General features: G+C 39.3%; 1 protein-coding gene across 2 annotated transcripts in view; it reads left to right on the top strand.

Moving 5' to 3' along the window:
• dnajc5aa (DnaJ (Hsp40) homolog, subfamily C, member 5aa) overlaps positions 1-27017 on the top strand; it is a 101462-nt gene that overhangs the window by 57868 nt on the left and 16577 nt on the right. For both annotated transcript variants that reach the window (XM_039735505.1, XM_039735504.1), the window contains one exon: positions 14974-15102. In XM_039735505.1, coding sequence (XP_039591439.1) covers positions 14993-15102 — 110 coding nt within the window. In that variant the 5' untranslated portion in view covers positions 14974-14992. The remainder of the gene's footprint in view (positions 1-14973; positions 15103-27017) is intronic.

Below are 27017 nucleotides of genomic sequence, written 5' to 3' on the forward strand. Positions count from 1 at the left end.
AAGACTCCAGTACAGTGACTGCTAGGCCAGTTCACTCATGACTCCATAGAGACATCACATTGAAGCCTCTTAACAGCAAAATAGGTAAATACTGGATCAGAAGCTGTTCCACTGTAAAAAGAAATTAATTGCTGTAGTCTGGGAGCCATACAATCATGAAATTTGGAGTTCTATTAGAGGGGGAGTGAGGAGAGAGGATGCTGATACATACATGTTGCTGCTGCTCCTTTATGTTAACAACACTTTTCATTTAAATTGCACTATTTGCACTTGTTTCATTTTCTTTTATTGTATGTATAGTTCATGGATGCAATCGACTCAAACAGTATTCATTTAGGATTTATTTTTATGGACTTTTCCTTGACTGAGTTCATAGCCCCAGGGACATGTCACCCACAAAAACCACATTAAGAAACATTTCTAATTCCACCTCCATAACATATCCTGTGTTTACACTTTCCTCTCCTTTTCTAATGTTGCAAAACTTGTCCATACTTTTATTACATTGATTATTGTGACTCCCTACTAGCAGGTGCCTCTTCAGATCTTATATCACATCTCCAGTTAATTCAAAACTTTGCTGCAAGAATCTTTATATGAACCAGCAACAGCGAGCACATCACACCCCATGTTTCTTCTTCATTGGCTCCCTCTGTTTTATAGGATCGATTATAAAATTCTATTAAAAACCTACAGAGCTTGCACTGGACTACATCATTGAACTTCTCCATCACTGTGCTCCTGTTCACCCAGTGAGGTCCTCTGATTCTGGTAATCTTGTTGTACCCCATTCTAATCTGCAGTCTGTGGGTGATAGGGCCTTTAGCTGTATAGCACACAGACTTTGGAATGGCCTCCTGAAATTGATTAGATCAGTTGACTCCACTCATTCTTTTAAATAAACAACTTAAAACTCATCTGTTCAGGAAGGCTTTTACCTTAACCTATCTCTCTGCCCCTTCTTTCAGATTATTTCTCTATCCAGATGCTCAGGATAATTTTTGTGTGTGTTATATGATAAATTATTTGATTATTATTTTTATTATTATTATTATTAACCTAGATGGCTTAGTGTGTTGTTTGTGTATATGTTTAGTGTGCAGCTTTGCTGGAGAAGAAAGAAAATAAGTTGTAGCATTTTATGTTAAACCAGATGACTCAGTGTTCAGTTGGTGGGGTTTTGGTTGTATAATTCTTTAATTTTTCATCAGTTCAAAACTAAAAATTGCCGTTTTCCTCTGATTTTTTTCACTCTGATTTAGCTAATAATATTTAATAGACTAATGGGTAATAATGAAGAGTATGATCACTCTAAGCTGCATATTCATTTATTTAACATAAACATATAAAATAATAGTGTTTTTTTCTACATTATATGTATTTGGGCTGTTCAACCAATAAAAAGCCTTTATCTTTGTTATGAAGCCCTGCCCCATACAGACCAATCATCTGCTCACCTCTGTTTTAACCCTAATACAAAATTAGCTCTTGCACTGAGACAAATAATCTGTATACCATACTTTGCTATGCCAGTGAGCTCAGGCCAAGCTTTCCTGGCCTTATTTATCCTCACATTTAGCAGTTTAACCTAGCAGATGGCTTTTTTAAATGTTGCAAGTCTTACAGCATGTAAAGCATTAACAAATATGTGTGATTCTCTTGCCCAAGCAAAAGGCATCATTAGATTAGCTACATTAAGCATATGTGAATAGTCCCATCCATCCATCCATTTTCCAACCCGCTGAGTCCGAACACAGGGTCACGGGGGTCTGCTGGAGACAATCCCAGCCAACACAGGGCGCAAGGCAGGAACCAATCCCGGGCAGGACGGCAACTCACCGCAGGGCGCACACACACCCACACACTAAGCACACTAGGGGCAATTTAGAATTGCCAATCCATCTAACCTGCATGTCTTTGGACTTTGGGTGGAAACAGGAGCACCCGGAGGAAGCCCACGCAGGCACAGGGAGAACGTGCAAACTCCACACAGGGAGGACCCGGGAAGCGAACCCGGGTCTCCTTACTGCGAGGCAGCAGCTACCACTGCGCCACCGTGCCGCCTGTGAATAGTTCCTGCATTCAGTATTTACTTTGTTTCAATGACATGTAAGGATGAATATCATCAAAGCAGCCAGAAGCTGAAAGCTATGTTTGATAACATTTACCATGTTCTGTCTTATACAAGTCTGCATTTGGAGATCTGAAACTGCAAAGCGCCATCTGGTTTATTTTAATAGCTCATTGTGCAGACTGAAACACAATAGTGTACTACAAACACAACAACAACATTTATTTATATTGTACGTTTTCATACAAATGATGTAGCTCTAAGTGCTTTACAAGATAAAGAAAGAAAAAAGAAAAATATAAAAATAAGATTATGCAATACTAAGTAACAAAGAATAAAGTAAGGTCTGATGGCCAGGGAGGACAGAAAAAACAAAAAAAAAAAAACTCCAGGGGGCTAGAGAAAGAAACAAAATCTCTAGGTATTTCAAGACCACAAGACTGCCTAGCCCCCAATGGACATTGTACCTAACACAAATGATCTAAATCAGTCTTCGTGGTTTTCACGCTTCACATGTAAGAATTAGATGATGGTGGTCATGTGGACATCTGGCCTTCAATCCATTAATGAAAGGACTGCATGGTGCCTTGATCAGGTAATGGTGGCGCAGGTCACCACCACAGAAAATCAGAAAAAGAACAGCAGAGAAAGTAGGGGTTAGTATGGATTGTGGAGCCATGATAAAAATGACAAATGCATATACAGAGTATCAGGTTTATACTAAAATAAAGAATATACAGTATATACTGTATACTTAAAAAAGACATATTAAAATAATGGGTTTTTAGCAGTTTTTTAAAATGCTCCAGTGTTGCTGAGACAGGCTGTTGCCCCCATGACATTTAATTCGTTTAAGTACGCTTGAGAATGTTATTTATATTTTTTATTATTATTCAGACTAGGGGGCTTTGCCCCCTGCTCACTTTGCTCGCCAACCCCTGTTTTTCGTTTTCCGGATATACACTTAAAGATTTTTTTTTTCTTTAAATTGTTGCTGTTTCATTAGTTTCACTTTTTTTTCAGAACTTCTGTGAAAACAATATTTGGAATCTTTTCGAGTCCCAATATGCTGAATTTTTTAAATGAGGTCAGTAAGACATGTTTAATAACTCTGTGCCATAATTCAGGATAGGTTTCTCTGTTTGGAATTTCAGCACAGACAAAATGATCTACATCATCATGATGCACCAATAAATGCATGTGAGGTAAACCCTGTTTTTGAAATTCTCTGACTTACAATATTTACGTACTACTGACATATCACCTATGTCCATATATTCGATCTCTATTCGCCTTTTCATTATTTCTCTGAGTAATAATTTCTTTTTGATTGCGCTGAGGCAATGTTTACTTTCTTTGTTTTGACACTGTCGTTTTTTCTGCTTTCATAGTCTATATCTTGCTCTGCATGTGTTTCGCGCCTACGTTTTATTTTGAGTTTTGAATTCCACAGTTTTCATTATCTCTAACCTGCTCCGCATGTGTTTGGACCCCCTTGTTTTTTAACCTCTTTATGACGTTTTACTTTATTTTCTACTGTCTTTTATTTCTGACCTCGCTTTGTTCTGCTTTTTTTTTCCAATGACACCTGGGGCCTCATGTATAACGCCATGCATAGAACTCACATTATAACATGGCGTAAGCACAAAAGCGGGAATGTGCGTACGCACAGAAAAATCCAGATGCAGGAATCGGTGCATACGCAAACTTCCATGTTCTTCCGCTACATAAATCCCGATCGCTGTGAAAAGTAACGCACGTGCACACTCCTGCTGTCCCGCCCCATCTCCTCCCAGAATTACGCCTCTTTGAATATGCAAATCAATATAAAAGAAGTCACATATCAAAGTCACCGTGAAAAGGCGTGTCGTAGCCCACAGTCTGAGTGTCATATGAAAGCTTATTAGGGTACAGAGAAAAAAAAAATAGGCACACAGTGGGGAAAAAAGCATGAAATGTCAACTTTAATCTCAAAATTTCTACTTTAATCACGTAGTTTATTTTATCATTAATGTAGATCATCATAAACTTCATCTTAAAATAATTTAATTTACTAGTTTCTCAAATCCACTAAAGTGGCACGTAAAATGCAATTGTTTTGTATTTGATCTTTTATGTGCTCTATGTGTGTGAATCACTACGTGCTTCTGCACTTTCACTTTCTCCGACAGGACACAGAATACATTACATTCGTAATATTACAACTCTCTGAATAATTACTGAGATGTATACGTGATATCTTTTTCATGATAATAGGAATTAAAGCATGTTATTAAACATGGAAACAAGGTGGCATAGTGATTGTGCGCGACCTTCGGTGAAATTATTGCAGCAGTACTGTCTCTTTCGAAGGTTTCAACCTCCAATTCCTGTCCTTACTTTTCTTTCTCCAAATACCCAATCGCCACACAATCAGCTCTGTAATAGACGTTAAGCCATCTGTAAGCTTACAACGATGATTCTTCAAAACTTTTAAGGAACATTGAAATATCTTCATAGTACGTGTTTAATTATTCTATCCACCTATCCTTCCAGTGTTGCGCCAGCCCAGCAAGAATACAGCACGAGGTAGGATCAATCCGTGAACTAGCTAGCGCTGAGGCACTGTGTCCTCACATGTTTAATTATTAACAATACAGATTATTTAAATGAAGTTAAAGTTTTATGTATGATATAATCAACATATTTTGCTGCATTTCATCTTAAAAATGATATCGTCATCATTTGTAAGTACGCACTTTATAAAGTGGCGCAGGTTGTGCAATATTATAACTGTATCGCAAGTTTACAGTGAGGTGATTGTACTTACAGTGGGATACAAAAGTTTGGGCAACCTTGTTAATAGTCATTATTTTCCTGTATAAATCGTTGGTTGTTACGATAAAAAATGTCAGTTAAATATATCATATAGGAGACACACACAGTGATATTTCAGAAGTGAAATGAAGTTTATTGGATTTACAGAAAGTGTGCAATAATTGTTCAAACAAAATCAGGCAGGTGCATAAATTTGGGCACCACAAAAAAGAAATGAAATCAATATTTAGTAGATCCGCCTGTAGAAATTACAGCCTCTAAACACTTCCTGTAGGTTCCAATGAGAGTCTGAATTGTGGTTGAAGGTATTTTGGACCATTCCTCTTTACAAAACATCCCTAGTTTATTCAGGTTTGATGGCTTCTGAGCATGGACAGCTCTCTTTAACTCACACCACAGATTTTCAATTATATTCAGGTCTGGGGACTGAGATGGCCATTCCAGAACGTTGTACTTGTTCCTCTGTATGAATGCCTTGGATTTTGAGCAGTGTTTCGGGTCTTTGTCTTGTTGAAAGATCCAGCCCCGGCGCAGCTTCAGCTTTGTCACTGATTCCTGGACATTGGTCTCCAGAATCTGCTGATACTGAGTGGAATCCATGCGTCCCTCAACTTTGACAAGATTCCCAGTCCCTGCACTGGCCACACAGCCCCACAGCATGATGGAACCACCACCATATTTTACTGTAGGTAGCAGGTGTTTTTCTTGGAATGCTGTGTTCTTTTTCCTCCATGCATAATGCCCCTTGTTATGCCCAAATAACTCAATTTTATTTTCATCAGTCCACAGCACCTTATTCCAAAATGAAGCTGGCTTGTCCAAATGTGCTTGAGCATACCTCAAGCGGCTCTGTTTGTGCTGTGGGTGGAGAAAAGGCTTCCTCTGCATCACTCTCGCATATAGCATCTCCTTGTGTAAAAGTGCGCCGAATGGTTGAACGATGCACAGTGACTCCATCTGCTGCAAGATGATGTTGTAGGTCTTTGGTGCTGGTCTGTGGGTTGACTCTGACTGTTCTCACCATTTGTCGCTTCTGTCTATCCGAAATCTTTCTTGGTCTGCCACTTCGAGCCTTAACTTGAACTGAGCCTGTGGTCTTCCATTTCCTCAATATGTTCCTAACTGTGGAAACAGACAGCTTAAATCTCTGGGACAGCTTTCTGTATCCTTCCCCTAAACCATGATGGTGAACAATCTTTGTCTTCAGGTCATTTGAGGGTTGTTTTTTGACCCCCATGTTGCTACTCTTCAGAGAAAATTAAAGGAGGGAAACTTACAATTGACCCCCTTAAATACTCTTTCTCATTATAGGATTCACCTGTGTATGTAGGTCAGTGGTCACTGAGCTTACCAAGCCAATTTGAGTTCCAATAATTAGTTCTAAAAGTTTTGGAATCAATAAAATGACAATGGTGCCCAAATTTATGCACCTGCCTGATTTTGTTTGAACAATTATTGCACACTTTCTGTAAATTCAATAAACTTCATTTCACTTCTGAAATATCACTGTGTGTGTCTCCTATATGATATATTTAACTGACATTTTTTATCGTAACAACCAACGATTTATACAGGAAAATAATGACTATTAACAAGGTTGCCCAAACATTTGCATCCCACTGTATAAGTACAAACAGTTCTACAAGGAGCACTTGATGGACTGATTGACTGTGTTTAAAGTTCTTGGGATGAAACTGTTTCTGAACCGCGAGTTCCTTAGGGGAAAGTCTCAGAAGCGTTTTGCCGTGGCTGAGGCAGCGTGTGCTTGATGTTCTGTCCCGATAATTCTCTTTCCGATCAGCTGCTGTGATACCCCACTGAGATACAGTGACATTAATACTCCGAGTGGTGCAGTGAGAGTAATATGGAAAAAGATGATCAGCTGTGGCAACCCTTAACGGGAGCAGCTGAAAGAAGAAGAAGAAGGTGCAGTGACAGTAACAACACTAAAGCAGTTATGGTATTTGGAATACTATGGCTATTCCGTGGACCATTATATTGTTACAGGTTAATTACAATCAGATGCATTACACTGATAAACAATATGCGGTTAATTTCAGTGTATTTATAAAGTCGCGTCAGGGATGTTGATCTAAAAAAGAAAGATAAACCACACAGGAACAGTAGCACTGCTTTGACACTGGGTGCCGCCAGTCTGCAAAACCGAGCGCAGAACTTGCATACGACAGGGTATGAGGTACCGTGGAAATGTGCGTGGCTTTATTTTAAGTTTAGGTTTTATACATCGCGATTTGAACTTGGAAACGTCTGTGCGCAACATTTCTGTGTGTACGCGCCGTTTATACATGAGGGCCCTGGTCCGTGGTGATTAATTTCCCTTTTTCGAGTAATATGGTAATTTCCATTTGTTTGAGCTACTGCAATCTTTCCTTTCTTTTTTTTATACTTTCTAATTTTCCCACTTTCATATTCTTTAACTTTCTCCACATGTGTATTGCCCCAACTTTTTTTTTTTTTGAGCCTTTCAAATTCCACTGCTTTTATAATCTCTAACCAGCTTTGCATGTGTCAACGTTTGTGAACGTCCTTATGAAGTTGTACTTTGTGTTTTACTCTCTGTCTTTTAATTCTGAGCCCAACAGGACATGCTTTTTTTTCCAATTCCACTTGTTCCGGGCTGATTACTTTCCTTATTTTCTGAATTTGCACCTAGATTATTCTTTTTCTTTTTTCTTTTTTTTCTCTCCCAACACTTTTGAGTCTCTTTTCTCCGCTCTGCTTTCTTCTTCGCTTAGTCGTCTACGTTTCATTTATATATATATATATATATATATATATCCTTATATGCTTTATATGCACTGAGAGCCCTGGATCTGTGTGTGCTCAAAACCTTTGCACGACTGAGTGTTTTGCTGCCCGTGGTCTTATTTGATATTGGTTGTAAGTAGGGCGTGTCTTGCAATAATCTCATGTTCTACGTTCCTGCAAGACGGTCCTGGGTCAATCTCTTGACACAAAGTCTCATGTTTAAGCTCCCTGTGAGACGCTCCGTGGCCAATCTCTTTTTTCTCGCGGGTCTTTTAAGTGTCTTCCATGAAGATCATGTCTCGTATCCCTAGTGTTTCTCTCCAGGATTTTTTTTATAATCGAGAGATAACTATTTTAGAACTTTTCTGTACTGAGAAAGTAATAACAGATGTTATATATTTTTAAAATTGAATTTAAACATTATTATATAAACACTTTTAACTATAATACTAGTAAATGCTGCATGTAAATTGAATAAATGGTTTGTAAATTTTATAAAATACTATGTGAACTGATTTAATAGATTCAATACTAGGAGTATTTTACTAAAATATCATTGCCAATACATTTGCTTGGCTGTGCCTTTTTTGCAGTGAACATAAAGTGGTTAGACATATCATAACATCACAATACAGCTGGCATTTCATGTGCCGTCAAGACAAGAAAGTAATTTATTACCGCTGATAGCTGTAGTATATGCAGTTTAAACCCGGTGAGAACAGTTTATATTGACAAATAAAGCAGCCTGCTGTTCAGTAGTAACCAAGAAATTTGCTAATGATTTTGACATCCCGATCTTAATGTTGTATTTCATTACAAGACTTCAATTAAAACTGTTTTGCTAATTAACTTAAAGTTATATGCAGTCATTCATCCTACTTAATCCAGTTTTAGGACTGAAGCAACATCAGGAACAATTCAAGAAGCTTCCCCAGGAATAGTGCAAGATTATTAGAGGGCATAATCACAGACACACACATGGTCAGTAAAGTTAATCTAGAATTGGAATACTGTCTTTCAAAGCCGCAAAGCAACAGTTCTAACCACTGTGTCACCATACTGCCACAATACGATAGCATCTCTGCAAAAAGTTATGCTTAGCTGCTTGCCTTTCACATTTATCTGCTTGTAGAACAATGGAAAAAGTTTGCTTACACCAGATTTTAAAGAAACAGAGTTTTACTGGAAAATGCATGAACTAATCCCATTTGAAATGATCACTATGGTTACATATAAATTTCTCACTGTTTAATCAATGACATAAAGGGATTTTTTACAATTGCATAGAAACACTTTAGTGTTTAGAGATCTAGTAATTTGACACAAACGTTCTAAAGATCAATAGACAATAAATAACCCTGTGACCTTGGATTAGAATAAGATCACCATTCCTCTTGTGTATCGCTAAAGGTTACTAAAGGAGACTGATGTCAGGAAGGGCTCCAAGGCATAAAAACTTATACCCCAATACCCACAAAACTTATGGGGCAGTCAACCAACCTGGGTGAACCCAGAAAATGGACAAAGCAACAGAAAGAGTACGATATGCATGGATGGATTGGTAATGTACTTTATTGTTATATTTATTTTTTGTCTGCATTCTTAAATTGTCCCTCCAGTTGGTGAGTGGCAAATGATTTTTGTTAAGCGTTTAGTTTGTCCACATGGCATAGTGACACATCCTTGTTTTGAAGGGTTATGAAAATAATGTGTAGTGTGTAGCTGAAAAATGCTTAAGACAATCCATCTTAACAGCCCAATTTTATGTAATGGCTATTGTCAGGGTCAAGTGCGACTTTCAGATTAACTGTCCTTTTTCTTCTCCATTTGACTTGCTTATTCTGAATTACTTCTAAAATGCGTTATGCATCATTATTTCTTTTTATGTTTATTTTTGTCAAAATTTCACTCAGCTGTAGCGAGATTGAAATAGACAGGACACCCTGTCAAAAGAAGATGGTCTTGTAGTCAGAAGATCAAGTAAACACTAGAGAGAGAAGAGGTATCCTTTGGTTCAACTAGCTAATATGGCTGTACTCTTCACTCTGAATCCATTTGCTGAGTTCACATGCAGCAGCTCCAAGTTCTTGCAGTGCCTTAGAGTATGATGCATTTTATTTCAGTCAATTTGTCTTATCTGCAGTAAATACCAGACTCCAGGGTTTTAAAGGGAAGAGATAAAAATACCCGGATAGGTCTTATACCAAGTTAATAATTGGTAGAATCATTTTTATTAACAATTATTATAAATGTTTTGGTCTGTATTTGGCACTATTTTTAAAAAATATTAAATATTTATAAGGCACCCTATAGTGTTGTATAGTACAATATAAACTAGAAGCTAATTGATTTAATGCTGTCAATGGCATTATCAGGCTCCTTGAGATTGGTGGACAGCAGTCCTTAGGTTTTGCCACAGATTTTATAATGGATTTAGATTGTGACTTTGAATGGGCCGCTGAAGAAAATTGAATAATGAGAAAATAGTAAAATGAAATACTCCCTCACGTCAGTGTACTGTTTAGGCATACTGGCACTTGGAGTAGCATTCGCAACAGTAGCATTGATTCTTGTTTTCCAGGATGTGTTTGGCTTGAACTTTCTTATGTTTGTCCTCTGCAAATAGGCACTTTCATCTATGTTTGTGTATATATATATATATATATATATATATATATACACCGGGCGCTAGAACAGTAGTGCATAAACATTAGTAGGAACAGTCTATATTAAATGGCAAGGGACCTTGTAGGTGGCTGTAATATGCGTCACTGTATTGTGTGCCTTTAATTTTTTCTCTCAGTAATACTGGTTTGTATTTCCGTAAAATGCCTGTAATTTTGTCTGAGAGTAATACAGTGGAACCTTGTTTCACGACTATAATTCGCTCCAAAACTCTGGTTGTAACCCAATTTGGTCCTGAACCGAAGTAATTTCCCCCATAGGATTGTATGTAAATACAATTAATCCGTTCCAGACCGTATGAACTGTATGTAAATATATATTTTTTAAAGTTTTTAAGCACAAATATAGTTAATTATACCATTGAATGCACAGCGTAATAGTAAACTAAATGTAAAAACACTGGATAACACTAAGAAAACCTTGAACAACAGAGAAAACTCACACTGCAAGAGTTCGCACTATAGCCTTACGACTTAATAAACAACCAAGAAAAGTAATACAGTAGAGTCTCACTTATCCGACATAAACGGGCCGGCCGAACGTCGAATAAGCGAAAATGTTGGATAATGGCAGGTGTTAAGAAAAAACCTATTAAACGTCAAACTATGTTATAATTTTACACATTACGCACCTAATAATCATGTTTTACAACAAAACAACAGAATAAATTAACTGAAAAAATGAACTTACAGTTATAGAATTGTATGACGTTAAATACAGTATGTACTGTACTTACAAAGTTCAGTCCTGTGATGATTTAAAGACATTTTTTATCGTAATCTGCTTTCCTGACGAGTGCCGTTTCTTCGCTGTGAAGTCTCGCCATCTTTGCAGCATCATTATGTCGATTCCTGTAGCTTCTTCTTGTTGCTCAATGTAATTAATTGCAGTTTCTAGCCTTAACTCCGTCACTAATATAGTCAACATCCGTACGAGCATATACTATATACTATAGCATTGTGACTGCGTGTGTGTGTTTGTGCTGTGACGTGCGAGTCCCCTGTCTTGCACCCGAATACTCGAACCTGAGTCTCAGTACTTTTAGCAACACCAGCTTTATTCAGCTTGAAACAGCAACAGCGCGGTTACTTATTGCAGCAGGATCTGCCATTCTCCTATACACAGACGCAACATTCAGGCAGGGTTGGAGGGAAAGTAATACTGAGCCCAGCGCATTTATAATGTCCCTTGTTCCTTGTATCACCCATCAACGGCAGGCGATTATAGCATGTCCACGATCTTTTTGGATTGGCTTTTACTACTGGGAGACTGCGATTGCTCTGGGACGCTCTTCCGCGTGTCGACCCGTTGGGTGGAATCCCACAAGAGTTTAGAAACTCACTCACACCAGCCATGATTTTTTTCAAAGGTAAAGTGCAGGTTAATTTGCTTTATGTATTTTTACTTTATATTTTGTTTAATTATTTTTATATTAATAGTTTTGGGTTGTGGAACGAATCATCTGAGTTTCCATTATTTCTTATGGGGAATTTTGCATTGTTATACTGTACGAGTGTGTTGGACTGCAATCACATTTCCAGAACGAATTATGCTCGCAAACTGAGGTTCCACTGTAATTAGCTGCAGCAGAGTCGGGAGCAACAAAAAATAGACTATGCTCACGCTCGCAGCTCGCAGTTCTTGTTGCCGATTGATGCGTTTTTTGTTTTTTTTTTGTGGTGGGACGTCGGATACTACGGAATGTTGGATAAGCGAAGGTAGGATAAGCAAGACTCTACTGTATTGCAACAATGCACGTGCGCGCCTGTGTGTGTCTCTCTCTCGCGGGCCTGCGTGTGTGTGTTTGTCTCTCACGTGTGTGTGTGTCTGTGTGTCTGTCTCGTGCGCGCCTGTGTGTGTGTCTGTCTCATGCGCGCCTGTGTGTGTGCCTGTCTCGTGCGTGCCTGTGTGTGTGTCTGTCTCTCTGGCACACGCTCCTGTGTGTGTCTCTCTCTCTCTGCACAGGGAATGCACAGGAAGAGACTGAACACGTGCCGTGTGGCCCTGCGCACCTGGACGCACACAGAGGTTTTATTAAAGAGGACAACTATTTTACAGCATGTAATGCTCATTTTCCTTAAGAATTTACTCAAGGTGAAAAGCTGTATTTGCTTTAACTTTGAAACATCATCGAAATTGTGAAAGAAAAATAATCACTAACTGGCAAAAAGAACTTAAATGGAATACCATTAAGTTCAGGTGCTTTCTGTTCTTCAAAGCTGGCTGAATCTCGGAGATTTCCTTGAAGGAGATTGGTGTCTATCAGAGCAGCTTTATGTTTAGGAATGAATGAAAGATTTAATTTGGATAAAATAGTATCAGTATATTTGCAATAGATTTTGTCTTCCACAAATTAATAAAATAAAATGAAAGGATAAATCATTTGAATTAATTGTTAAATAGGATGGGTTAGAACTTCAAACAGTGTTTTTATATTTGAATACTCTACTGAAAATACATTGGAATATTTAAGTAATGTCATACAAATCTGTTTAATTCTATTTCTGTTATTTGTTGTGTTTTAAATGAGTTTGCATATGCTCTATGCAAAACTTTTTTTGGATTTCAAAAAATAGAGTGGTGTCGCATGTAGGCTAGACATGCAGGTAAGAATTTCAGTTTACTGTGAATATGTGCCAATATTATTTCTACTACCAAAAATATAACACTTTAAATATTCAAAAACGAATTTTTTACACAGTAAAAATTAAAACTATAGCAGCAGTTACTAATGTAAATTTTCAAAATAATATTTCATATGTAATTGGAGGACATGTGGTTGGCTTAGTCTTCCAATTTTATTGGAGGCCAGATTTTCTATCAATGAGAGGAAGAGAAGACTTTATTCCTTCTACCATTTATATTCTGAATTAATTGGTGAAACACTGAATATACAAAAATCTCACAGAAATGTTCAGCGTGTGAAGGCAGTTACATTCATTATATTGCAGTAGAAAAAATATTTGACATTGATTCAAATTTTTGTGAGCCCGATGCTTTGAGCAAGGTCAAGATAAGTTCTAACTATGATCCTGCTACTTTTGAGCATTCACTTTGAAGTAGGTAGCCTTAGACAAGTGTATATTTACATTTCTGGCCAGTGTAAGGAGTATTTTCCTAAGCTTTTGACAGACTACTGCAGAACAAGTACAGGGTGGTCCAGATCTGATTATGTAATTATGAAAAGGTGAACACATCACACCCGCTGTTCGACAGGCAACCGTCTCCCCACCATTTTAGAATGCAGGGCAGGTGCTGCCATCTATCAGCAACAGAAAGAATTTTTTCTGTATTCTTTATGCAATAAACTTAAGTTATAGCGTAATGAAAATTGCATAATTAGATCTGGACCACCCTATAGCTGCCAGCCACCATGAGTACAGATATAGTCAACCTCACTGTGGAAGTGAATGTTGCTTGGGAAAATATGGTTCTAAAGCAATGTTCCACTATAATTTGTAATGGGGTGTTTGCTATCCAGAATTTTAAAGAGCAACATTGCACACATTCACCTGTAGCAAAGTAGCTGTCAAGTGAAGCATTCTTCAACTAATTAGTTTGTCCCTTGGAACTATGCAAGGTATGACTATAAATTTGTGAGTACTGAATGTTGTTGTTAATAATCAATACAAGTTGATTTATTCTTGTATAGCACAGTTCGGGGAGTACAGAATCAGAGCACTCTTAACAATTTTCAAAAATGTACATGATGCACAAGTAAAAAAAATACAGATTAGGATATACAGTTAAAACACAGAAACATACAGTTAAAACAGATCAATTTAAAATTGACAGTAGGGGTCTGTTAATAGTTGAGATATACATAGATGACAGCATTGAAAAAAACCAACAACGTCATTTCTGGAGAAAATAAAATTATAATTATATAGATACTGGCTGACATAGGTGCAGTTTTGGATACTTAGGATAAATGACTGCCTCACCCATCCTGAACATTCCACAGTATTATATAATTTGAGCTAGGCAGTCTAATATTAATACTGAACCTTTTTATCCTTGGATACCAAGGTTCCCAGTACCTATGGTATTTCTTGAATGAACAAGAGTAACAGCTTAATAGTATCATACAGTGATAGGAACAGAGGGTGAAAGCACAGATGTAGCAGCGGAATATTATATGTAGAGTAGGATTGTTTCTGTTATGTGTTACAGTAATTATATGAATTTTAATATGGCAAAGTTATTTCAAAACAAAATTATGTGATTAAACCTTGGTTTGATTTTCTATAGTCCTTTTAGACACTGTTATTATAAAAAGTAGAAACTTGCTCAGAATTTTTTTTTACCACACTGACAAAATAATAAGTGTAATTACAGCTTGTATATTTATATACAAAAACAGAATGTGTAATAAAGGAGGCAAATACTTTTTCACAGCACTGTATATAATTATGAATAACTTGAGGCATCAATATAAAACACGGAGCTTAGTGAACATCCACTTTAGCATTTATTAAAATTTTGAGGGTCTAACATTATTAAATGATAACTTAAATATAATATTAAAGCTTTTTGTGTTTTTGTTTAATTGTCATGTAATATTAACAGGTTTCATTCAAAATGATTTTTTACTCTCTCTAAGAGTGTTTCTTTATATATTTTTATTTCAGATTGCCCAGAAAGACTACAATGTCAGAACAGCAGAGGCAGCGATCTCTATCCACTTCTGGAGAAACATTATATTATGTACTGGGGGTTGACAAAAATGCATCTGTGGATGACATTAAAAAATCATATAGGTATGTGACATACAGATGGAATTTTAAACATTTTTTGTGTTATTTGCTTTTATGTTTTAAATATAATATTAAAACGTATCTTTTGTAGTGATGATAGCATGTATTTTTAAAAACTTTCACTAGTCAGAAGAAGTAGGGTTTTCTACTGTGCTAATTAGCCATTATGAATGCAGTGAGAAGTCCAGCAAAATTACACCTTTTATTTGATAACTAAAAAGATTACAATATGTAAACTTTCAAGGCAGCTCAGGCCCCTTCTTCAGACAAGATGTAAATCATCTTGACTTTGCTTGCTATACACATAATAGAAGTACAGGTTTTTGAAAAACAGGAAATTTGATGATAGGCTCTGATGTTATTCTCAAAATATTTTAAAGCAGTGCTATGATTGATATGTCAAGGGCTTTAAATTAATCAGCTAACCTTCATCATCATCAAAATTCTTACCTGCCAACAAAGAGATTTCTTAATCTTACATTCTTTCCATTTTAAAGTTGTACTCAAAATCCTTGTTACATGTGTAGTTCAGGGGGGAATCAGTTTAGACTGGTCAGTAAGAGATAGTTTTCAACATGTACAATATAAATTTGTTTAGGTTTATCAGTAAAATCATTTAAAGTGTTTATTGCAGTCTTTGTAGAAGCCCAGGAGGGGAAAACAGATGCATGGATTAAGCTTAATTCTTAAACTCATGCGTTTTTTTTGGTTTACTTATTTTACTGTATTTCATAATAACACTTCTTATTATCTCATGTGATTTTGTTTGTTTATTGATTGGTTGTAAAATAGTGTTTCTATGTAGTATTTGTTATTTTATTTTTTTTCCGCTTTTTCAGTAGTACATGGACATCAGAGCAACTAGTGTCCATGTATATCAACGTGAGACACTTCTCTGCTACCAATATTCATATAAAAACATAAAGAATTATCTGCAAGATAAACTGTACGACCTCGGTCTGCTACGAGAACCGGACCGAAGGCCCCCGGCATCGCCTGATGCAAATGGCCGAGGGAGAGGCACATGGAGACAGTGCACGAGGAGGCGGAAACGCGGAAAGTGAGCGGGAGTCCGTGCTAGGCTAAAAACTAACCCCAGCCGGCCAGCGCTCCTGTACATGTTACTTTCTAATGTCTGCTCCCTGGACAATAAATTTGACTTCATTTGACTCCTGCGAACTACCCACCGTGACTTTAAAAAGTGTTGCATCTTTGTTTTCACGGAGAGGTGGCTCAGCAACAGAGTTCCGGAGGCCGCCATTCAGCTAGATGGGCTAGTCGCGTTTCGAGCGGACAGAAATTCTACTCTTTGTGGTAAGAATCGCGGTGGTGGACTGTGTGTTTATATCAACACAGAATGGTGCAGTAACTCTGTGCTTGTTTCTAGCTACTGCTTACTGCTAGTGGAGTTTGTGACTGTTAAATGTAGACCTTTTCATTTGCCTCGGGAATTCACTACCATCCACATAATCGGAGTTTGCATACCTCCCAGTGCTAATGCTAAGGAAACGCTCTGGCACCTGTGCACGCTGGATATTATTTATACAAACATTCCTGCGCGTACTAGGCAGAGCCCTGCCCCCACTTTGGAAACTCAGATCACATCTCTGTCATGTTAATTCCAACATACAGACTGCTCGTCAGACGCACCGAACCGGTTCTGAAGCAGGTGAGGACCTGGCCAACAGAAGCCATCTGTCCTCCTCAGGACTGTTTTGAGTGCACTGACTGGGATATGTCTAGAGAGGCTGCAACCAACAGTGACTGTATCAACTTGAAGGAGTACACGTCATCAGTGACCAGCTACATCCATAACTGCATTGATGACGTTACTGTCTCCAAGTACATCACTGCACGCCCAAACCAGAAACCGTGGATTATAAAGGAAGTGCGTGTGCTACTGAAGACCCGGGACCCTGCCTTCAAGAAAGGTGAAAATATCCCCCTGAGAACAGTGAAGGCCAAACTATCAGAGCTGCAAAGTGCGCACATGCCTAGAGAATCCAGGGACTTTTTCTATGTGACAAAGACGCACGGAGCATGTGTGAAGGCATCCAGGCTATCACTAATCATAGGACAACACCACCTACCTGTGACAGTGACACCTCCCTTCCAGATGTGCTGAATAAATTCTGTGCATGGTTTGAAGCACAGAACAATGTGGAGATGAGGAAGACCACCTCTCCTCCTAGCAACCAAGCATTAAATCTAACTGTGGCTGATGTGCAAAATACTCTACGAAGAGTCAGAGTCCTGGCAGAGTACTAAGGGAATGTGCAGACCAGCTGGCAGATGTTTTTACTGACATCTTCAACATCTCCCTGAACACTGCCATTGTCCCAAACTGCTTCAAAACCACCACTTAGTTCCCGTGCCAAAAAAGTCACAAGTGTCCAACCTCATGACTACTGTCCCTTTGCACTCACTCCCATTATCATGAAGTGTTTTGAGAAGCTTGTCATGAGGCACATCAAAACCCTGCTGCCCCCCTCACTGGACCCCCTGCAGTTTGCTCATCGCCAGAACCGTTCAACAGATGATGCAATAGCCACCACTCTCCATCTTGATCTCACTCATCTGGACAATAAGGACACATACGTTCAAATGCTGTTTATCGACTTCAGCTCAGCATTCACCACGATTATTCCTCAGCAGCTGACGGAAAAGCTGAGCCTGCTGGGACTGAACAGCTCCCTCTGTAACTGGTTTCTGGACTTCCTGACCGAGAGACCTCAGTCAGTCAGGATTTGAAACAACATCTCCAGAACCACCACACTGAGCACTGAAGCCCCTCAAGACTGTGTGCTTAGTCCGTTATTGTTCACACTGCTGACTCATGACTGTGTAGCAACGCACGGCTCTAATCACATCATAAAATTTGCGGATGACACAACTGTGGTGGGTCTCATCAGCAACAACAATGAGTCAGCATACAGAGAGGAGGTGCAGTGGTTAACAGACTGGTGTAAAGCCAATAACCTGTCTCTGAATGTAGACAAAACAAAGGAGATGATTGTTGACTTTAGGAAGACTAAGAGTGATCATCAGCCACTGAACAATGACGGCTCAACTGTGGAGATCGTCAATAGCACCAAATTCCTGGGTGTCCACCTGGCAGAGAACCTCACCTGGTCCTACAACACCAGCTCTTTAGCCAAGAAAGCCCAGCAGCAGCTCTACTTCCTATGTATGCCGAGAAAAGCCCATCTTCCATCTAACAACGTTCTACAGAGGAGCCATAGAGCGCATCCTGAGCAACTGCATCACTGTCTGGTTTGGAAATTGCACGGTCAGGGATCGTAAAGCCCTAGAACAGATAGTGAAGACAGCTGAGAAGATCATCGGTGTCTCTCTTCTTTCCATCATGGACATTTACACCACACGCTGCATCCGCAAAGCCGCCAGCATTGTGAATGATCCAACACACTCTCTGTTTACACTTCTGCCATTGGGAAAAAGGTACCGAAGCATTCGGGCCCTTACCACCAGAATGTGTAACAGTTTTGTCCCCCAAGCAGTCATATTCCTGAACACACATGGACCGATCTGATATCTGATATATGTGTTCTGCTCTGCAATTGTGCGCATGGTTGCAATATTTTGCACATTTGACTCACATGCACCTTGCTATATATGCAGCTTTTTATATATTATGTGTCTTTATGTTATGTGTCGTGGATTCTTCGTTGTCCCATGTTCTGTGTAGCACCATGGTCCTGGAGGAACATTGTTTTGTTTCACTGTATGCTGTACTACTGCATATGGATGAAATGACAATAAATACTCTTGAATCTTGAATCTTGAGTCTTTTGTTATTCCCTTCTTTTAATTGCTGCATGAAATTAAGTCATTTATTAATATGTTACTGTTATGTGCTTAAATTATTGCATATTGTTAATTTCAGAATAACTTGTAATAAAATTTTAGTGATAGTAATCTATGCTTAATAAAAAAATCAAGAAGGTCTGAAATGATATGAAATTGTATTGCTTAACAGTAAAATGGTTACAGTATTGTATAATTTCATCACAGGAGAGTAATAGCTTGCAAGATACTTTTTTAAAAATTTTATTAATTGAAGAAAACAAAATTCCATTCAATTATGTCAAACTTAACAAACCTTAATTCAAACCTTGCCTAACAGAAAGAGAGAAGAGACTGCAACATGAGGAAATCTTGCTTGTTTTAAAAAAACAAAGACGGGAGAATGTCCTTTTCCCTGATATTAATGCTTATTCTAAGGTTTGATTATTTAGATCTTGCCACAGTTTAAAAACGTTTTAAAAAGATCCCCTAAGTGATTTTTTTTCCAATTTCAAATAATATACAACATCAGTTGCCCACTGACATTTAACAGGTGAGCTGGGATTCTTCCAGTTGAGTAAAATTAGTCTACCTGCTAGTAGAATGGTATAATAAATTACAAACAATTTGTCCTACTCCACTTTAAGCCCATCTGGAGTGTAACCAATACATCTGTCAGTGGGTTAGGAGTGATTGTGACACTAAGGCTGTCTGATAGGCATTCAAAGATTTTTGTCCACAAAGTTTTTACTTTGGTGCATACCCAAAACATGTGGCCTGGTGAGGCTGGAGCTAGATTGCAACATTCACATGTTCAATGTAGCCCTGGAAACATTTTGGACAATTTTAGATCCCTTTCCCATCGTAAACTGGGATCTTTGAAAGGAAGAGACTAAGATGTTTTTATATATTGCAGTCTGAGTCTTCAAGACTGATCCGTATCACCTCTGGAATAGAAATAGGTGGGAGGTGAGGAAAATTGAGCAGGTTCCTTTTAGTGAAGTTTCTGATTTGAAAATAGTGGAAAAGTTGTGTTGATGGGAAGTTACATTTGAAGTGTAGTTGTTCATAAAATGCAAAGACATTATCCTTTGACAGATCTCGAAGTGTTTTAATCCCAAATGGTTTCCAAACATTAAATACTATGTAGGTTTGAGAGGGTAGATAAAGATGATCATCATGTAAAGGTGCAACAGATAAAACGCTTCTCTGTCTTAAAGTGTTTCCTGCGTTTGTTTGATATTCTGAGTGAGTGATAGACAATTAGATTATCAGTATATTGATGATAATTTGTACTTACTGGGGCACAAAGCAGGGCATATTTCTATTGCAGACCAGGCTTGTGTATATTCATTAATTTGCGTTGATGTCCAGGGGCCTCATGCATAACACCATGCGTAGAATTCACACTAAAACATGGCGTAAGGACAAAAGCGTAAATGTGCGTACATACAAAAAAATCCAGATGCATAAATCTGTGCGTTCGTTGACTTCCACTTTCTTCTGCTCCATAAATCCTGGGCAGCGTGAAAAGCAATGCACGTACATGCGCCTGCTGCCCCACCCCATCTCCTCCCAGAATTATGCCTCTTTGAATATGCAAATCAATATAAATAGCCCTTAAGCTTAGCATTCTGTGAAAAGGCAATGGCAAAAGCATGTGGGAAAATTGAAGAATCTCAACAAATACCAAGTGGAGGCAAGGAAAAACATACTACTTGTTGGTTTAAACAGTGGTATAAACAACAAAAGGAAGTCGATCAAGTGACAGTGTCGGAGAAACTCGAAAGCTCAAGTTTACAAAGTCGCACAGTTTCCAAAATATAAAAGAAGTCAGATATCAAAGTTGCCGTGAAAAGGCGAGTCATAGCCCACCATCTGAGTGTTATATGAAAGCTTATTAGGGTACAGAGAAAAGAAAAAAAATACAGACATTGAGAAAAAAGCTTGAAATGTCAACTTTAATCTCAAAATTTCCACTTTAATCACATAGTTTATTTTGTCATTAGAGTAGAACATCATAAACTTCATCTTTAAATCATTTACTAGTTTCTCAAATCCCATCGTAACTAAAGTAGCACGTTAAATACTTTGTTTTGTATGTGTTCTTCTATGTGTAAGAATCACTACGTGCCCCCGACGACACAGAATCCATTACATTCGTGATATTACAGCTCTCTAAAATACTGAGATGTATACTTGATATGATTTTCATGATGATAGGAGTTAAAGCATGTCATTAAACATGGGAAGATCTTTCCTGCATCACGCAAAATGCTTCCTGCGCCGTGTGCGACCTTCGATTAAATAATTTATTGCAGCAGTACAGTGATCCCTCGCTATATCACGCTTCGACTTTCGCGGCTTCACTCCATCGCAGATTTTATATGTAAGCATACCTAAATATATATCACGGATTTTCTTTGCTGGTTCGCGGATTTCTGCGGACAATGGGTCCTTTAATTTATGGTACATGATGCTTCCTCAGTTGGTTTGCCCAGTTGATTTAATACAAGGGATGCTATTGGAGGATGGCTGAGAAGCTACCCAATCAGAGCACATATTATGTATTAAATAAAACTCCTTAATGATATATGATATGCTTCCCGTGCGGTGCTTCACATACTTAAAAGCCCGAACAGCACGTATTGATTTTTGATTGTTTGCATTTCTCTGTCTCTATCACTGTCTTTGACATTCTCTGCTCCTGAAGGAGGGGGTGTGAGCAGAGGGGCTGTTCATTAAAAATGATATTGTCATCATATGTAAATACGTGCTTTATAAAGTGGATCAGGCTGTGCAATATTATAACTATCGCAAGTTTACAGTGAGGTAATTATACTAATAAATACCAAACAGTTCTACAATGAACACTAGATGGATTGATTGAGTGCGTTTATAGTTCTTGGGATGAAACTGTTTCTGAACCGCGATGTCCCTACAGGAAAGGCTCTGAAGCGTTTGCCAAATGAGAGTAGTTCAATAGACAGCATGGCTGAGGCAGTGTGTGCTTGATGCTGTATACCTATTATTCTCTTTCCAATCAGCTGCTGTAGAGCTGTGATTCCACACTCAGATACAGTGATATAAATAACAACGCTAAAGCAGCTATGGTATTTGGAATAGTTTGGCTATTCCGTGGACCATTATATTGTTACAGGTTAATTACAATCAGATCCCTTAAACTAATAAACAATATGCGGTTAATTTCAGTGGATTTATAAAGCTGCATCAGGGATGTTCATCTAAAAAAGAAAGGGAAACCACACTGGAACAAAAGCACTGCTTTGACGCTGGATGCTGCCAGTTTGCAAAACTGAGCGGAGATCTTGCGTATGCCAGGGTTTTAGCTAGCGTGAAAATGTGCATGGCTTTACGCCAAGTTTAGGTTTTATACATCGCAATTTGAGCGTGTAAACAGCCCTGCGCAACATTTTTGTGCGTATGCACCGTTTATACATGAGGCCCCAGGTCTTGATAGCTTGTATATTTGACGGCCAGTAATAAAAGTGAAAGCTAGGTAGTGCCATGCCACCTTCTGCTTCAGGTCATTGTAGAGTCACCCTTTGGATACATGGATGTTTCAAATTCCATATAAAAGAGGTTATCATTGAATATAATTTCTTCAAGAAGTATTTGATAATGTATATGGGGATGCTCTGAAATAGAAACAGAAGATGTTCAGCTTGACAGTATTAATTCTCTCTGCTAATGTGAGATTAAGGATAGACCATCTTTTCACATCTTCTTTAATTTTTTCCATGCAGATAGCAAAGTTTTATTGAAAAAAGATTTTTATATTTACTTATGATGTTTTAACCCCTAGGTATTGAATTGAACTTCCAAAATAAATGGGAAGGTGTTCAGTCTAATATTGTGTGCTAGAAGGTCACTGGAAAAAGTACACTTTTATTCAAATTAATTTTGAATCCAGATATCTTTTGAAATTCTGCTAGTGCATTGAGGACAGCTGGTACAGAAGTTAGTGGGTCTGGGTACTGTCAAGGATGACACCCAGACTCTTAACCTGTGGGGAAGGGGAGACAGAGGAATTATCAATAACAAAATGAAAAACGATCAGTTTTGGATAATGTTGATTTTGTACCAATGAGGAGAACCTCAGTTTTGTCACTATTTAATTTAAGAAAATTTGAACAAAACCAAGATTTGATTTCTGCTATGTAATTAGTAAGTGAGGAGGGTGGAAAGGAAGCAGTGGGTTTGCTAGTGAGATAGAGCTGGGTGTCATCAGCATAACAGTGGAAGCTAATGCTATATTTACGAAAGATATTGCCAAGGTGAAGGATGTAAATAATGAAAAGGAGGGGCCCCAGGACACAGCCCTGGGGTACACCTGAAGTAGCAGCGGTGGGTTGGGATGTGAAAGTTTTAAGCTGAACAAACTGAAAGTGGCCTGAGAGGTAGGATCTGAACCAGTCTAATGGAGTGTGGGTAATGACACTCGAAAATAATCTATTGAGAAGAGTAGTGTGACAAATAGTGTCAAAGGCAGCACTCAGATCAAGGAGGATGAGAATAGTAATTAAACCAGAATCAGCTGCCATAAGGAGGTCATTAGAAATTTTTCTAATTGCCGTTTCTGTACTTTGGAGGGGACAAAACCATACTGGAACTGTTCATACAGATTATTTTGATATAAATGAGAATGAAGTTGAATAGCCACTATTTTTTCAAGAATTTTGGAAATGAAGGGTAGATTAGAAATAGGATGAAAATTACTGAAATTAGTCAGATCGCCACCAGGTGTTTTCAGTATTGGGATAATTGCAGCAGTTTTAAAAGATGAAGGAACAGTACCATAAGTGAGAGAAGAGTGGATTATAGCAGAGTTAAGGAGGACCAGAGAGGGGAGGCAGGCTTTGATTAGAACTGTAGGGAGGGGGTCCATTTGACAGGTGGATGGCTTAGACTTACAGACAAGATCTGAGATTTCTGAGAAAGTAGGAAGCTGAAAAGAGGAAAATGAGTGAGTTGGTGGGCGAAATTCAAATGAAGTACTGAAGGAATCTGTACAGAGAGACTGATGAATCTTCTGGATTAAAGAATGACATAAGGGAATAGTGGTAAATAACTAGTTAGGTAGTGGTTCTCAAAATATGCATATATTTAGTAGAAAATTTTAAAGAAGTGGCCAAAAAGGAAGTAGAATGTATAGTTACAGCAAAAGTCGCATTACGAATACACCGTGCTGCAAGCAGAATCTTCTTTGCACTATCAAGACACACTATGACTCATGACTATATCTTAAATTGTCTTTTTAGCTCTTTTTCTGCTTCTTTATGAGAATTGAAAATGTAGAATTTGTAATGAAAAATCACTTGTTTAGCAGCTGTTGAAGGAGAGAAATCTGGGAAAATACGAATGCGGTTATTTTCAAATATAATTATATCTTGTCTGTGAATCGACATCAAATTTTCTTTAACCCGTAGTTTGCTGAAACAGACAAAGCTTTTCGATTTTGAGGCCTTCAATCCACATATTTGGTAAGCAGCTAAGAGCTCAGTGTCCAATTTAAAGTCCTCTCTAATCACTTTAGAGAATAGTCAACTATGCATTTCACTGGGTTTGAACTTTCATGGTTTTCAGGGAGACATTCGATTTGTAAGACCAATGTTAAACTAAAAGTAACTCAAAGCATTATATGTATAGAAAGTTATTTAAACCATTCCTTTCACAAAACAGGTTTAAATGTGCTCTTTAGCAAAATATAGATCTGGTTCTTTAACAGAAAATCATCTAAACATAGTCTGTTAAAAAGATAAACTAAATGTTTATGTACATTGCACCATATTATGCATCAAAATGGTTATAACTTCTATGTCAAGAATAGCTGTTGTAATAACTGGAGACCAGAGGCGTGAAAAGGTTTGGGGCAGCCACCCGTTTAATGCGGTTTCCTGGCTGCAATAGAATTTGAGACATTTCAAACAGTTGTTTACACAACAGAGTCCAAGACAGAACTGCCTGCCTAAGCAAAGGCAGTGAGCTTTATAGCTCAGAGGGCGGAAATGATGTCGTCCTCTGGGCCGGAACTGGAAGTGACATCACCCTTGGGGCCGGAACCGGAAGTGACCTCATTCTTGGGGCCGGAACCGGAGGTGGTGTGTCCTTCCTGGAAATGGCGGCTCCTGGTGGGATTTCCCGGGTAAGACCTGCAGAGAACTCAGAAAGAGCGTCAGCGTACCCCGCCCCCCCCTGGGCAGATGTATAAACAGTATTGTCTAAGCCCTTCAGCTGCTTCCCATGCACACGTGTGTGACAAGACTCCCCTCAGCCCAGACCCGTCGGGTCGGGCGACCTGCACCGAGAGGTCGTGGGCCCGGGAGAGGGCATCGGCGTTGGCATGAAGGGACCCCTGTCGATGAACGAGCGTATATTTGTACTGCTGCAGGTCAAGAAACCACCTCGTGACCCGCGGATTCGACTCCCTGTGAAGGGCCATCCACTTTAAAGGCGCATGATCCGTCACCAGAGTGAACACGCGACCCAAGAGGTAGTACCGCAGCTGCGTCACCGCCCATTTGATCGCCAAAGCCTCCTTCTCCACCGCCGCGTACCTGGTCTCCCGTCCAACAGTTTCCGCTCAGGTACATAACGGGTGTTCAACACCGCCGACGCTTTGGCTCAACACGGCTCCCAAGCCTGTGTCCGGCGTCCGCCTGGAGGACAAAAGGGAGAGAGAAGTTAGGGGAGATTAAGATAGGTGCTGAAGTCAGAGCCCTTTTTAAGTCACTGAATGCAGCCCCCGCTTTATCAGACCATACCACCGTATTAGGAGCTCTTTTCTTTGTCAAGTCGGTCAAGGGCGCCGCTCTCTAGAACGAGGCACAAACCGGCGGTAGTACCCGCCAAACCGAGAAAGGATTGGACTTGCCGCTTGGTTTATGGACGGGCCAGGCCATTATGGCTTGCAACTTGGAACACTGTGGCCTCACAGTACCCCGCCCACTAGGTAGCCCAAATATTTGGCTTCTCTCAACCCAAGTAACATTTCTTGGGGTTGATGCGGAGCCCGGCCTCTCCCAATGTCCGTAATACTGCTGTGACCTGCTGTATGTGCTCCTTCCAGGTGCTGGAATAGATGACAACGCCATCCAGATAGGCAGCACAGAACGAAGTTATGGGGCCGGAGCACTTTGTCCACCAGACGCTGAAAAGTCGCAGGCGCCCGTGTAACCCGAATGGAAGGACACGATACTGCCAGTGTCCGCTAGGAGTGCTAAACGCGGTTTTTCCTTCGCGGACTCCGCTAAAGGAACCTGCCAGTACCCCTTTGTCATGTCAAGTGTAGTCAAGAATTTGGCTGGTCCCAGTCTCGAGGAGGTCGCCCACGCGAGGCATGGGATAAGCATCAACTCGGAAACTTGGTTGAGCCGACGGAAGTCATTGCAAAACCTCCAACTGCCGTCAGGCTTAGCAATCAAGACGATGGGGCTGGACCAGGGACTACTACTTTCCTCGATCACTCCTAGTGCCAGCATTCGCTTGATTTCCAGTTCCACTTCTACTTTCTTTGCCTCCGGAGTCTGTAGGGTCGCCACGGACGATCACCCCGGTCAGTCACTATGTCGCGCGCAATCAGAGAGGTCCGACCTGGTTGTTCACTTACCACCTCTGGGACCGAGCGGATAGCTGCTTCGAGCTCCTGTCTCTGTCTGGGAGATAGCTGTTCGCAAATTAAGGGCACTTACTTCGCGAGAGAGCAGGGCTGTCCGGAGGAGGGATCGGGATCCCTCTCCTTCCACGGTTTCAGCAGGTTTACATGATATATTCGCTCAGCTGGTCGGCGATTGGGCTGTTTCACCAAATAGTCGACCAATCCCTTCCTCTCCTTAATTTCGGAGGGGCCCTAGCCAATGTGCGAGCAGTTTAGAGTGTGAAGTAGGAACCAATACCATGACGCGATCCCCGTTGGAACTCCCGGAGAGTCGTACACGGTCATACAGGCGGCCTGTGCTGATTGTGCCTCCTCGATATGACTTTTAGTATAGGTCTTATTACATCAAATCTATCGCGCAATGGGCGATATACTCCAAAATGTTAGTGGAGGGCTGTGCCTCCCCTTCCCAGCCCTCTTTAAAATATCTAATAAG

Source organism: Polypterus senegalus, chromosome 14 (genome assembly GCF_016835505.1).
Source record: "Polypterus senegalus isolate Bchr_013 chromosome 14, ASM1683550v1, whole genome shotgun sequence".
Lineage (NCBI taxonomy): Eukaryota > Metazoa > Chordata > Cladistia > Polypteriformes > Polypteridae > Polypterus > Polypterus senegalus.